Source organism: Stomoxys calcitrans, chromosome 5, assembly GCF_963082655.1.
Source record: "Stomoxys calcitrans chromosome 5, idStoCalc2.1, whole genome shotgun sequence".
Classification (NCBI taxonomy): domain Eukaryota; kingdom Metazoa; phylum Arthropoda; class Insecta; order Diptera; family Muscidae; genus Stomoxys; species Stomoxys calcitrans.
In genome coordinates this window covers 156,812,018-156,827,211 of record NC_081556.1, presented here as the reverse complement: position 1 = coordinate 156,827,211, position 15,194 = coordinate 156,812,018, and the positions used below count along the sequence as shown (strand labels likewise).

Here is a 15,194-nt window from a genome sequence, read left to right as displayed (position 1 = left end):
AAACTACTTGAAAGCCTTGGTGTCACTGCTCCATTTGCAAGTGGTGGATACAACCTTGACAGCCAAGCCAATGGCCAAAGTCCTTATGCTGCTTGTGCCATCAACTATTCGACTGTTAATGGGCAATCACAATCGGAAGTGGCTTTTGCCAATGTTATGCCGATTTTTTTCATCAAAAGTGTCTAGAAAGCGATTTGAGCTTCAACACAGCGAAGAGAGAATAAATTGTCTAATTTCCATATCTAGGCCTAGTTATAACCAGCACTCAATTTTATTGAAACATTGATAAGAAGTGAATAAGCAATGTTGGAAACTTTAATTTTGCAAATTTCGAAGCCATTGTAACGCAGAGGCTAGCATACCCGACAATGACGCTGAACGGCGGGGTTCAAATCTTGGCGAGAACTTTAGAAACTTTTCCAGCGCTGGTTATACCCTTTTTTCGTTTGTTTCTCTTTGGAAACGAGCTCAATAATCGGAGATTTTTGCATTGCAAAACGAAAGCTAGAGATAACAATACACACCAACCACTGAGGGACGCGTTTCGTAATTTGGTTAGAATAACTCATCGGCCATATTAGGTGTGGAGGCTTCAAGGGCCATACATTGGTAGATGGTACTTATATCGCGATAACCTGTCTCCGATTTAAGCACGACACTAACACAAGCCTAACACAACTCACACTAGCTGTTCTTTTCCACTGCACGTATTTCCTTTGTAGTGATAGACTTTTTCTCTATTCGACTACCAAGCTTCCTTGGCATACGCATATCATTTGTGTGCATCTTTTGGAAGTTGTATTGATCTTAAGACTGGCGACAATGTGGGGTACTATGCCATATGAAGGCTTCTACCCAAAGAGAGGTTGCACTGCGGAAAGCTGTTCGGACTGGGCTATAAAGAACTGACGTCTCAGTCATTACGATCGGATCGGCTATAAAGAACTGAAGTCTCAGTCATTATGACCATCACAGGAAGGTTGCAAGTAACGGCTTTAGCAGAAGCTGTGGGGATATCAAAGAAGATGAGAATGTAGAACATATACTGTGCATGTACCCCACTGGTAGTCAAAAGGAGTTCCACTTTAGGTTCTCATTTCTTGTATGATTTACCGAAAGTGAAAATTCGGGAGGTTTCGGGGCTTTTTAAGGCGATCTAAAGGGATCAACGATAGCAACGAGGAAACATTTTATTTTCCAGATCCACTTAAACCTAACCTAACCTATGGACGTATTTGTCTACTTGACTAATATTTTTATACCCACCACCGAAGGATGGGGACATAATCATTTTGTCATTCCATTTGCAACGCATCGAAATATCCATTTCTTGATCTTCGTAAAAATCTAAGACAATCTAGCCATGTCCATATGCAGATTGTGTTCGAAGATGGGCTATATCGTACTATATCTTGATATAGGCCCCACATAGACCGATCCGCCGATTGAAGGTCTTAGGCCATAAAAGCCCCACTTATTATCCGATTTTGTTGAAATTTGGGACAGTGAGTTGTGTTACGCCAGTCAACATCCTTATCAATTTGGCCTAGATAGGTCCAGATTTGGATATAGCTGCCATATAGACTGATCTCTCAATTTGAGGTTTTGGGCGCATAAAAGTTGCATTTATTGTCCGATGTCGACCAAAATTGGGACAGTGAGTTAAGTTAGGCCCCCCGACATCTTTATGCAAAATGGCACAGATTGGTCCAGATTTGGATATAGCTGCCATATAGACCGATCTTTCGATTTAAGGTTTTGGGCCCTTAAAAGGCGCATTTATTGTCCGATGTCGACAAAATTTGGGACAGCGAGTTAAGTTAGGCCCCTCGACATCTTTCTGCAAAATGGCACAGATCGGTCCAGATTTGGATATCGCTGTCATATAGACCGATCCTCCGATTCCGATGTCCGATTTCTCTGAAATTTGGGACAGTCTGTTGTGTTTGGCCTTTCAACATTCTTCTTCAATTTGTCTCAGATCGGCCCAGATTTGGATATAGCTACCATATAGTCTGATCTCTCGAATTAATGTTTTGGGCTCTTCAAAATCTTTCTGCAATTTGGCCCAGATCGATTCAGATTTGGATATAGCTGTCATATAGACCGATCTCTCGATTTAAGGGCTTGAACCCATAAAAGTCACATTTATTGTCCGGTTTCGTCGAAATTTGGGATAGTAAGTTGTGTTAGGCCCTTCAATATCCCTCGCCCATTTGGCCTAGATCGGTTCATATTTGGATGTAGCTGTCATATAGACCGATCCCTCGATTTAAAATCTTGGCCCTATAAAAGGCGCATTTATAACCCGATTTCACTGAAATTTGACACAGTGACGTATGTAAGGCTTTTCGACATTCGTGTCGTATATGGTTCAGATTGGTCTATATTTGGATATGGCTACCAAAAAGAACAATATTTTGTGCTACAAATTGAACAATGACTTGTCTTTTGCCATGGCAAAATGGGGCTCAAATAAAAGAGATTTATAAGTGCATCACGAATTTGATATCCATATTTGAGTCGAAATGTGTGAGGTTCCATCCCTCCCCTAATGAAAACATTACCCTAAGGAAGAACATTACCACCATAAACCGAGAAGGGGCAAATTGTCACACATCAATGAGTGCTTTCCGATTCAAGTTTAATGAATAGGGACCTTTTGTTATAGCCGAGTCCGAACGGCGTCCCGCAGTGCGACACTTCTTTGGGGAAAATTTTTTAAATGACCATGCATGACATTTTACCTCGCAAATGTCGACAACATTAAGAGGGAATAAACACCGTTTTGTCCGATGCTCTCGTCAGTATTCGAACGCGTTCAGCGTCATAGGCTACAATGGCACGAATTCGATATCCGCATTCAGGGTGAAGTGTCCCCATCCTAAAAGGATATTAGAGAGTTAAAGAAGGCGCAGCGGAGTCGGCCCGGTTCGACTAGTATTACATATATGAGAGCTTTATCAAAATCTGAACTTACTTTTTCCAATTTCAAAAGTCTTTGTCTCTAGGCCGAAAAACATAGCTGTACCAATTTTTAAGATGATCAGACGAAAATAGCGACCTGTAGTTTGTACACAAATTAGAGAGATAGACGGACAGACGGACAGAGAGCCAGGCGGACAGACAGACGGACAGACAGACGGACAGACAGACGGACAGACAGACGGACAGACAGACGGACAGACAGACGGACAGACAGACGGACAGACAGACAGACAGACAGACGGACAGACAGACGGACAGACAGACGGACAGACAGACGGACAGACAGACGGACAGACAGACGGACAGACAGACAGACGGACAGACAGACGGACAGACAGACGGACAGACAGACGGACAGACAGACGGACAGACAGACGGACAGACAGACAGACGGACAGACAGACAGACGGACGGACAGACAGACGGACAGACAGACGGACATAGCTAAATCGAATCAGAAAGTGATTATGAGTCGATCGGTATATTTATCAATGGGTCTTCCTCTCTTCCTTCTAGGTGTTACAAACAAATGCACTAAGATATAATACCCTGTACCACAGTAGTGGAGGGATTTTCTTTTGACTCTCAATATTACTGGTGAATTTCATGGAAATCAGTTCAGATTTAGATATAGCTCTCGTATATATATATATCGCCCGATTTTAACTTCTAGAGTCACAGCAAGCGCCTTTATTGATCCATCTTGCCAAAATTTTGCACAACGCTTTTCTTGACGACTATGACAATATCTGAGAAGTTTGCTCGGAATCGGTTGAGAATTAGATATAGCTTCCATATATACGTTTGTCCGATTTTGAGAAATATTGGAAAAAAGTGATCATTTGTTATCCAATTCTGTCGAAATTTCGCAGGAAGGATTTTGTTATGACTCTCAATATTACTGGTGAATTTCAAAGAAATCTGCCCAGATTTAGATAAAGCTGTCATATATGAATATCGCCCGATTTTCACTTTAAGAGCCACTGCAAGCGCATTTATTGACCAATCTTGCCAAAATTTTGCACAACGCTTTCCTCGACGACTATAACAATATCTGAGAAGTTTGCTCGGAATCGGTTCAGAATAAGATATAGCTCCCATATATTCGTTCGTCAGATTTTGGCGTAATGTTGTCATTTGTCAACCGTAGTTTTTACAGTTTGAACATATTTGCTCGCCGAGGTCCATCATAATTGGTTCAAAATTGGATACAGGTCCCACATTGTACAATACTTATAGGGTGTTGTCATTCCGATTGTATGATGCCACCATGTGTTTTCAATTTTACCCGCTTACCAACAATGTCATTAATAAACGGGGATAAACCAATCCTTTTAGCATGCATTTATCTCCATACAAACTTAGCAAGAAAATCCGCTTAGTGCTCAAATAAAACACCTCTATTGTTATTAAGTTATTTGTCTCTCTCTCATACCTCCGTTCCAAAAACGTCTTTAAACAACTTATTCCTAAAAATCTTTCGTTTTCAGCAGTGAATTACCAATCTCTTCAATGCTCCTTGAACTACTACTTCCTAAAAAACTTTCCTTTTCAGCAGTGAATTTGCCATCTCTTCAACGCTCCATGATAAATTAAATTTTTAACCTTTAGCACTGCCTTGGAACATAAATTTCCAAATATTTTCCTCATGTATTTGTGGCCATTAGGGCAGACTTTCTTGAAGTTGCCCATCAATTGCTAATAAATCATACAACATCTCGTCAAAAGCCACATGATGTATGTTTTCACGTTGACAGCTCGGAATAGAAAACCTCAAAAGGATAGATTAATAATTGTAACAACTACTTTTGGCAATCACCTTCCCGCTGCCTCGATTTCAACTACTGTCCCTTCGTTTGTTCTTTGAGGATTGTCATTTTCTGACTAATGACCATTTGGCGGACATCTTTCGCAGTTCATCAAACTTGATTTATTATTCGGCACAACTACTACTTGGTCCCATTGAGGAGGCAGAATGAGCCATCGCCCCCTTAGCCATTGCCCCAGAACACACCTTTGTGGGAGAGTTTTAGCTCCCCAACCAAACTTTTACCATGTCTGCGCTTTATATCGCTGGCAACTTCCTCAATGCTGGCCATAATTCTTGTTGATAGTTGTGTTGTGTGACTTTTATTTGTCGCCACACAATCTTTGTGTGCTGCTACTGTTTTGCTTGCCACATATTTTCGGGATGCCAAAGCGCAATTTCACAATATAAGGATGCAGCAGGAGGAAACATTAAATCTCTCAAGAATTCCATTCTAAGCTTCCTCCGCATATCCACTTTGGTTGACAACAACAACAACAATGAAAAAAAAAACAACACAAAACATTTCCCTCTTCCGGCTGTACAACAAGGACTACGGAGCAACGACTAAACGTTGAAGAACATGGACATAAGGGAAAGCCAAGGCAAAGATAGTGTGAGAGCGAGTAAACAGTTAATTTCTATTTAGTTTAGTATAGTCCTTTTTTGTGTGCAGCGAAAATTGATTTAAGACATTGTCGTGTCGGGGTACTCCTCTCGTTTGGTTTACGACAATCTACCGACATAGTAATTCATTCTTCACTCAGCCATTCTTCATTTATCCATGGATGTTGCTGCAGTCACCACCTTGCCTTGGTTTACTAAGGGTGGGGCCACTGAAGTGAACTGAAGTTTGCCAGCAAGGCTTTTGTCACAGTGTCCGTGAAGCGAAAACATGAATGGCTATTCCCCGAAAAGGACTCACATTAAATGTGGCGGACATATTTAAGTTTGGGAAATTCCATTTTCTTGGAACAATTTGTGGTCACCTTGTCTAAATGTGGAGCAATAAAACACCATCTGTTATGTTGAGAATCACATGAGCGTATCCGCATATCCTTGGCAGAGATATCTTGAGACCTTTACGATAATTGTCTGTTTTTAGAGGGTTATTGATATTCATTAACTGTAACTTATCATTGCCATAGCAATAAAGGGAACAATGGCAATATTTCATTACAGTTATCAAACTAGACTCTATTAAGTGGAAGTAATTTTAAGGGTTGAGTTCATAAAAAAGGGCAAATTGAAATATTTTTTGTAGCAAAGCAATTAAATGAAAATCCTTTATGGAACTACAGCAAAAGAGGCAAGTCCACTAAAATACCTTTACTATCTATCAATTTTTAGTCCATTTAATAGATCTATTAAACAGCTTATCGATTATTTGATTATATCACGGATTTCAGGGAATATGCCTGGTAGTTGTATAAATAATTTTCTTGATTTTATGTAATAGTTCAAAGTATCATACAATGTAATATAAAATATTTTTATAAATAATTCAATTTAAATTATCGGGTATGATTAGAGATGGACGATATGCAAAGATCCAAAAAGTATTTACCCGGTAAATTGGGTCAATACCCGGATATTTGCCAAAAAAATCACAAAAACTGGGTGTTTATGATTTTGCCTACATCTTGGCAATAAAAACCATCGGACCCTAAGTATATTTAGCTACTATATAGCCCGTTCTGCAGATTTAAGGTCTTCAGTCAATAAATTGCACATTTTTCATGCGATATCGCAAAACAATGGATTTTGGTGCCTGTAAGAGCACCCGATTAAGGGGTGTTTTGGGGATTGGGGTGGTCCCCCAAACATAAAGCCCTGAAAATATATCAGCAACGTGCTCTATTCTCATATACCTTTATTTGAACCCCATACCCCAAAATTGGATATCAAATTCGTTTTCTAATCTAATTTAAAATCCTTGTTGCAAAAGTCAGTAAATATTTAGTTCCACTCTCTTTAAGACCCAAATTGTCTTGGTGAGCAAATACGTCCTATTTGGGGGTTGTTATAGTGGTGTAACGTCCCCTAGACAATTGGTCCCTAATGTTGATATAAGATACGTGGTCTACTCCCAAATACCTTTAATTTGTGTCCCATATTTCCATAGTCGGCAAACATGACCGGCTTGGGGGGTGTTTTGGGGGATGGGCGACCACTCAGTGAGTTGGCTTAAAAATATATATCGGATTCGTGTTCTATTTTAAAAAACCTTTTTATTTGAGCCTCATATTGCAATAGTCAGCAAATTCTTCCTATTTGGGTCGTGGGGTGGCCCCATAGACGAATATTGATATCAGATTCGTGCTTTACTCCCAAAGACCTTTCATTTAAGCCCCATATGGTCGTATATTTGTCCTTTTTGGGGGATGTTCTCGGGAAGCCCCAAACACTTGGTCCCATATTTGGATATCAGATTCGAATCCTATTGCCATGGTCAGTAAATCAGTCCAGTTTGGGGGGTATTTTGGGGAAGGGGTGGACCCCCAGAAACGTGGTGCCACATTTGGATACTCGATTCGTATTCTACTCGCAAATACCTTTCATTTGAGTCCCATATTGCCATTGTCGGTAAATATGTCCGATTTAGGGGTGTTTTGGGGGTTGGGGTGATCCCCCTAACACTTAGTCCGACAATTGGATATTAGATACGTTTTCTTATCCTAAATACCTTTCATTTGAGTCCCATATTGTTGTGATTGGACAAAATATATGTTTGGTAGGTTTAAGGGTGGGGCGGCCCCCCTAGGTGCCCCATCCGAAATTTGTGTACTATATGAGAATACACAAAATTTCGCTTAAGTCGCACCACCCGTCTTCGAGATCTAGCGTTTCTGAAAATTAGGGTAAGGGGGGAGTGAAATACAAAAAAACAAAATTTTTGCTTAAATCGGATTTAAAAATTAGGTTAATAAAAATTCTGTTTTTATATCGGAGACCAATAAATTACATGTCAATTTATTGCATTAACCTTCTTCATTATTTCATGTCCTACTTGAGACCACTGTTTAGCCCACTGATGCAACTAAAGATAGATAGTTTGTAAGTTTCCAACTACGTACACTGTATGGTGGTGGGTGGAAGGCACCAAGTTTGTTTTGTTGAATTGATAGAAACGCCATTGAAGCACTGGGAGGAAACGCAAATTACAATAAAACTAGGATGACAACAAATTTATGTGAGTTGTTTGTTTATTTATATTTTCTTTCTGTTTCGTCTCTTTTGTCCTTTCTGCTTCCTGCTGCGCTGATGGTGATGCTGCTAAACAATGGTGCTCGTTGATGCTGTTGGTCTCTGCTACTTTGCGTTCGTCTTGCAACACGGATGGCGTTACATGGGAATTTTTCTCACCGATATCATCTTTTGCCTTGCTGCCTGATATCGCGCTGGTGGCGTATAATCAACATCCACGTGTGTTTGGCATTGTTGTGTAAAACGGGCGGCCGGGAACATGGCAAAATATTCCGTTTTGCTTCATGTTTACAAACTACCAAACTTTGTGGCAAACAACAACAATGGCAATGGCATATTTGGTGTGAAAATAATATCACCAACAACGTAACACCACACAACAAAAACAACAACAACAACAACGCAACACCTACAATGACGACTACGACAACGACGACGCGAATGTGTGATTTGCCCAAAAACTTATTGTTGTTGTTCTTGGCAGAATTGGAAGCGGATTTATTCTATGTTCACGAGGGAACAATAAACACATACGCAATGCATTTTACGGTGCCAGTGCCGGCAGATGTACACGACCTCGAATTCTCATGGCAAAGTCTCACAGCTTATCCGGTAAGTTTTTAATACAACAACCACAAAGCAACAGCACCACCACCACAAACAACAATAACACCAATAATGGGAGCAACATTTATCAAATACACTCCCACACAGAGCAACTCACTCGCATGTAATGGCAAAGACAGCCAGCCAGCCAGCCAGCCAGCCAGCCAACAAACAAACATTAACCGCACAAAGCATTTAAACTCTCACCACAAACACCATTCCTTTAGCTGACTTTACGCAGCAACCCATGCAAGCCACCCAACACAACTACTCAACAGTGCGAGCTCACACCTCACCATTGTCGTTCTCCTCACGACATTTTTCCTCCACAAACCCAACTTAACATCAAACATGGCTCTGGGTGTGGGGAGTTATGTGTGTGCGTGTGTGTGTGTGTGATGATTGCAATGATATGTGAGCGAGCGAGTATTTATGTTTGTGGGCTGGTTTAAACATTTGTATCCATTAATGTTTGCATGTGTGTACGAATCTATTTCCCATTCACTGTCGTCTGCTTGCCTATCTCACAGTCTGTCTGTTTATCTATTCTTCAGTTCATCTTTCTATGTGGGTGAGACAATACCCAGTGTTACCGTACAACCCAACAATCCATGGGCACAAAAACTTGTTTAAGGTTTTATAACCACAGCCTCTGAAAGGGTATCGTTCTGTTCGATATCAAACCCTAGAATGTTTATGTAGTTGTGAACCCCATTATACAATATTTAAAGCCGATCTGGCGCTATCCGTTTAACTGTTGAAGGCACGATAACTTTAGAAAGAATAAAGCTAAAATTTTTTGCTAATATAACTTGGTTGTGATTTGCAAATGCCCCATGAGTCGGTAGTTATTGGTAACACCTATATAAACTGATTTCCAGATTTGCCTTCATGTGGCCCTAAAGGACACTTTACTAAACCCAGAAATCGTGAGGAGAACTTGCCCGTGGCAGAGCATATAAAACTATCGTTATCTTACTTATTTTGTTTTATATTAGTTTTTGGTTTTATATTAGTTTTCTAGCCCGCCGGCAAGAACACCTTAAAACATTTTTCAGGGCTGGGTATCCCCTCATCAAATAATGGCAACATTTGTGATTATTTCAGCTATGTACATCTTCTCAACAAAGAGGTGTCACTTTTCATAGACAAGTCCTTCGGGCTCGGCATAAAAAGGGGGGTTCGCTCAATTAATTTTGTGAGAAGTTAGTTTCCCTCTGATTTGCTCAGATATGGGAGGTTTGGGAAACACTTCACCATATACATTAGTCTTTGGTTGTTTGTTATCAAACTTTAATTTAGTTCTATTTTGTTTAATACTTTAATTTATTTAGTTTCATGTCATTTCATATCATTTCATTCCATTTCATTTTATTTCATTTCTTTTCTTTCCATTCCATTCCATTCCATTCCATTTCATTTCCTTCCATTCCATTCCATTACGTTCCATTTCATTTCATTCCATACCATTTCATATAATTTCATTTCATTTCATGTCACTTTATTTCAATTCATTTCATTTCATTCCATTCCATTCCATTTCAATCCATTTCATTTCACTTCACTTCATTTCATTTCATTTCACTTCATTTCACTTCACTTCACTTCATTTCATTTCACTTCATTTAACTTCATTTCATTTCACTTAATTCCATTTCATTTCATTCCATTTTATTCTATTCAATTCCATTCCATTTCACTTCATTTTATTTCATTCCATTCCATTCCACTGCACTTCACATCACTTCATTTCACTTCATTTCACTTCATTTCATTTCTTTCATTGCTTTTCATTCCATTTCGTTTCACTTCATTTCAATTAACATCATTTCATTTCACCTTATTTCATTTCATTTCATTTCATTGCATTTCATTCCATTCCATTCCATTTCATTTCATTTCATTTCATTTCATTTCATTTCATTTCATTTCAATCCATTCCATTTCGTTCCATTCCTTTCCATTTCATTCCATTTCACTTAATTTCATTCCATTTATCTTCATTTCATTCCATTTCGCCCCATTTCATTTCATTCCAATCCATTCCATTTCAATCCAACCCATTCCATTTCATTTCATTTCGTTTCATTTCGTTTCATTTCATTTCATTTCATTTCATTTCATTTCATTTCATTTCATTTCATTCCATTCCAATCCAATCCATTCCATTTCATTTCAATCCATTCCATTCCATTCCATTTCACTTCATTTCATTCCATTTCATTTATTTTTATTCTATTCCATTTCGTCCCACTTCATTTCATTTAATTTCATTCCAATCCATTCCATTTCATTCCAATCCATTCCATTTCATTCCAATCCATTCCATTTCAATCCAATCCATTCCATTTCGTTCCATTCTATTTCATTCCATTTCGCCCCATTCCATTTCATTTCATTTTCTTTTCTTTCATTTTATTTGATTCCAATGGATTCCGTTCATTTCATTCATATTTTATATCTTTATGTTTATTTTATTTCATTTTTTTTATGTAACTAATTTTATTTAATTTCAGTTTTATTTTATTTCATTTCATTGACATTATTTTATTGTAAAATTTCTTTAATATTCAGTCACATTCCTAAATGCCCTAAGGACGACAACCCTGACGTTGCTGTATGTATCTTTTGGTGTTTGTAAATGTTTGCCTTTATTATAAATTTCTGTACTTTGGTGCCCTCCTTCACAAGCTCGCACTCTCCGTTTTGATTGTCAATTTTGCTTGAATTTGGTGGGTGTTGTTAGAGCTGCTTCTGCTGCCATTGCTTGCATTCAGCCAACCGAACATCCATCCAACCACTCAAAAACCAATTTGCACTCCATTAACCACCAATTTTTTTCTATTTACTTTTTTCCCTCCTGCTCCATTGTGTTGTATCCCGACTCGCTCCATTGTGTCCGTGTGTGTGTGTGTGTAGCTTCCATATGCAATTACCATCGATTATGACCATGATCAGGAGGCATTGGCCGCACCCACCCTCAGTATACCCGAGAAGGGCTATGTGCCACAGCAGGTGGAAACATTCTCCGTACATTTGCCCTGTAGTGGCAATGTTAGCGAACAGGTCCCCCTGAGTGTTAATATGCTGGTGCGGGGACCCCCGCGCCACAACGATACCAAATTACATTTTAAACGTAATAAAATTTGTATCAAAGGTAAGTGGCAGGGCCATAGCCGATGCGGTTGTGGCTGCTGCAATTTTATATTTCACCATAATATCTCTGCTCATGTTGCCATCCGAGTCGGACGCATGTGGAAATCATCTCATCGCTTTGTGGAGTAATATACGTTTCTTTTATTCAATTCAAGGTCTATTTCCAGCTCCCAATCAATCACCGGCTCCCGCCCATGCTCCCTCGCAGGGTCCTGCGTTGCTGGGTGCTGCCGCCTGTGCCTTGGGTTTGGTGTTGGTTGTGGGCCTCATCGCCAGCACCATGTATCTGAGGGCACGCAAACAGATACGCCAGGATTCGTTGCAGTAAGTATCCTCCCCCTCCCTCTACTCCCCCCTCATCTCATGCGCATGCAATGGCACAGAAATCAATTAAGGATGCATTGCAATGCAAATAAATTAGATTATGTTAGTGGCAATTATTTATCCGATAGTTGGACGTAGTGCTTACAAAGTATGCACAACAAACGTATCGTCCATTTGTATTATTTATTATGACCATTGGACCTTAAATCTATGCATCGCATGTTGAATAATAAATTTCGAAATTGTTAAAGAAGACTTTGATTGCTGGAGCTTCAATTAATTGAAACTGATTTTTGAATGGAGCTGTTACTAAAAATAATATTCATAATTATATTGTCTGCACATTGAAATGTAGGCATTTCATATCGCGAAATTTCAACTAACGTCATTGATTTGCCATTTGCTACGTGTGTCACAATTGATTTTTTATGAAATTTTACTTTAAGTTTATTGGTAAATCGTCCGTTTATTTGTTTGGCCTGTAATAGCCGGTCATGTGAAGCAGTTATTAGTGTTTTCAGAGTCAAGCTGAATGACCAAGCGAATGTAACACACAAAGGAGAGATTCTTTTTTAAATGATCTTTGAAGAAAAGAAACTGGCAGTAATTTCAGACAAAACAGTATACATATGACACCACTGGTAGACGCGTTTCGATGAGTGGTTAGGTCATCTTCGTCATGCACTATCGTAATACATATCGGTCCGGCTGTGATAGGTGTCTTCGACTCAGATAACGCTAATTTACTGCGCTCTCTAGAGCCTCAAGAAGTCAATACCCAAGATCGGTTTATATGACAGCTATATCAAACCATAAACCGATTTGGCCCATTGACAATCCCAACTGACCTACACTAATAGAAAGAATTTGTGCAAAATTTCAAGCGGCTAGCTTTACTCCTTCGAAGTTAGCGTGCTTTCGACTGACAGACGGACGGACGGACGGACTTGGCTAGATCGACATAACGATCAAGAATATATATACTTTATTGGGTCTGAGATGAATATTTCGAGGAGTTACAAACGGAATGAATAAATTAATATACCCCCATCCTATGGTGGAGGGTATAAAAATGGTGACAAAGTCGAATTGGTCAAGTATATCTTGGAAAAGATTTGGATCTGCTTGAGTGCCTGAACTGGTTACAGCTTGTAAGAGATCTCCATACGTTAACTTGTCAAATATCTATTTGGCCGCTATAGGATTATAGGTGCACCCTGAGCCCCTTAACGTTAACGTCCCACGCAAACGAAAAAACGATCGACAACTGAAATATCCGGGTTCTTTATAGAAAAGGTGGATGTTGTGCGATGGATCGGACTAAGGCGTCAAAATAAACCCTGACGAACTGTTCTATAGGTGCCATGATACCAGGCATGAATTTAGCTGTGGATTTGTGGTTATTTGAAGTGAAGGAGAGACACCTTGTCTCCAGGTTTACACCGCTAGATGAGAGGCTAGCCACAAATTCTTCAACATCAACCTTATTTGCCCCCATGTCCCGACTGAAGACAAGGACGAGCAGACCAATGATATTTTCAACGAGCACCTAGAGAGACATTACTACGTCTGCCGAGCATATGATATTAAAATCATTCTGGGCGATTTTAATGCGAAGATATGGAAGGTCCAATATTTGGTCCAACAATTGGAAAATTTAATCCGATAATGGATCCAAACGGAGGCCATCGTAGAGCAGAGGTTAGCATCTCCGCCTATGACGGTGATTTTGCCCTCCTAATGCTGGCAAAATTTGTGAGGTACTATGCCATGTAAAACTTATCTCCAAAGAGGTGTCGCCCTGCGGTACGCCGTTCGGACTCGGCTATAAACCTAACATTAGCAAACATAATTTAAAGATGATCAATTTTGCAACTTTTTAAGGAAACATATCCTTTGGTGAAAGATATTTTGAATGATATTGCAATTTTACCCATGAACATTTCATTAAGTAATGGGGGCAAACTTCTCACATAACTATGAGTGCGGTCCGGTTCAAGTTAAAGCTCAATGAAAAGACGCCTGATTTTAATAGGCGAATCCGTACGGCGTGCTGCAGTAAGACACCTCTTCGTTAAGAAGAGGTGTCTCACTGCTGTCACTAGTCGTCAGCATTAGGAGGGGACAACCACCGCTTAAATTTTCTTTTGAGATGTTCTCCTTGAAATTGAGGATATATTTACCCACATCCCAAGAATGGGGGTATATTTATTTTGTCATTTCTTTGGCAACACATCGAAATATTCAGTTTCGATCCTATAAAGTATATATTGGGTTGCCCAAAAAGTAATTGCGGATTTTTCATAAAGTCGGCGTTGACAAATTTTTTCAACGGCTTGTGACTCTGTAATTGCATTCTTTCTTCTGTCAGTTATCAGCTGTTATTTTTAGCTTGCTTTAGAAAAAAAGTGTAAAAAAAGTATATTTGATTAAAGTTGATTCTACGTTTTATTAAAAATGCATTTACTTTCTTTTAAAAAATCCGCAATTACTTTTTGGGCAACACAATATATTCTTGATCGTCTGTACGTCCTTTCATCTGTGCGCCCGTCCGTCTCTTTGTCTTCTTCTTGAAATCAAGAAGACAAATGAGGATATTGAGCTGAAACTTTGCGCAGACTCTTTTTTTTTTGTCCATAAGCAGGTTCTGAGATGGGCTATATCAGACTATAACTTGATATAGCTCCCATATAGAACGATCTCTCGGATTAGGGTCTTAGGCCCATAAAAAGCGCATTTATTGTCCAATTTCGCCAAAACTTGGCACAGTGAGATTTGTTAGGCCTTTTGACTTCTTTTTTCAATTTGGGCCAGATCGGTCGAGGTTTGGATATAGTTGCCATAAAGTCCGTTCTCTCGATTTAAGGTCTTGGAACCATAAAAGGCGCATTGTTTGTCCAATTTCGCTTATATTTTGGGACTGTGAGTTGTGTAAGGCCCATTGATATCTTTCTTAGAAAAGGGCCAGATTGGTGCAGATTTGAATACAGCTGCCATATAGACCGATCTCTCGATTTGAGGTCTGGGCCCCACAGAAGACACATTTATTATACGATTTCGCTAAAATTTGACACAGAGACTTACATTAGGTTTTTCGACATCCGTG

General features: G+C 39.4%; 1 protein-coding gene across 2 annotated transcripts in view; it reads left to right on the top strand.

Moving 5' to 3' along the window:
• Nucleotides 1-15,194, top strand: part of LOC106081947 (tyrosine-protein kinase Dnt) — a 220,982-nt gene that overhangs the window by 112,661 nt on the left and 93,127 nt on the right. The window contains exons 3-5 of one of the 2 annotated variants that reach the window (XM_013244225.2): nucleotides 8,487-8,614; nucleotides 11,528-11,765; nucleotides 11,932-12,088. In XM_013244225.2, coding sequence (XP_013099679.1) covers nucleotides 8,487-8,614; nucleotides 11,528-11,765; nucleotides 11,932-12,088 — 523 coding nt within the window. Of the gene's footprint in view, nucleotides 1-8,486; nucleotides 8,615-11,527; nucleotides 11,766-11,919; nucleotides 12,089-15,194 lie in introns of both variants that reach the window. The other variant, XM_013244224.2, reaches the window with a different exon arrangement.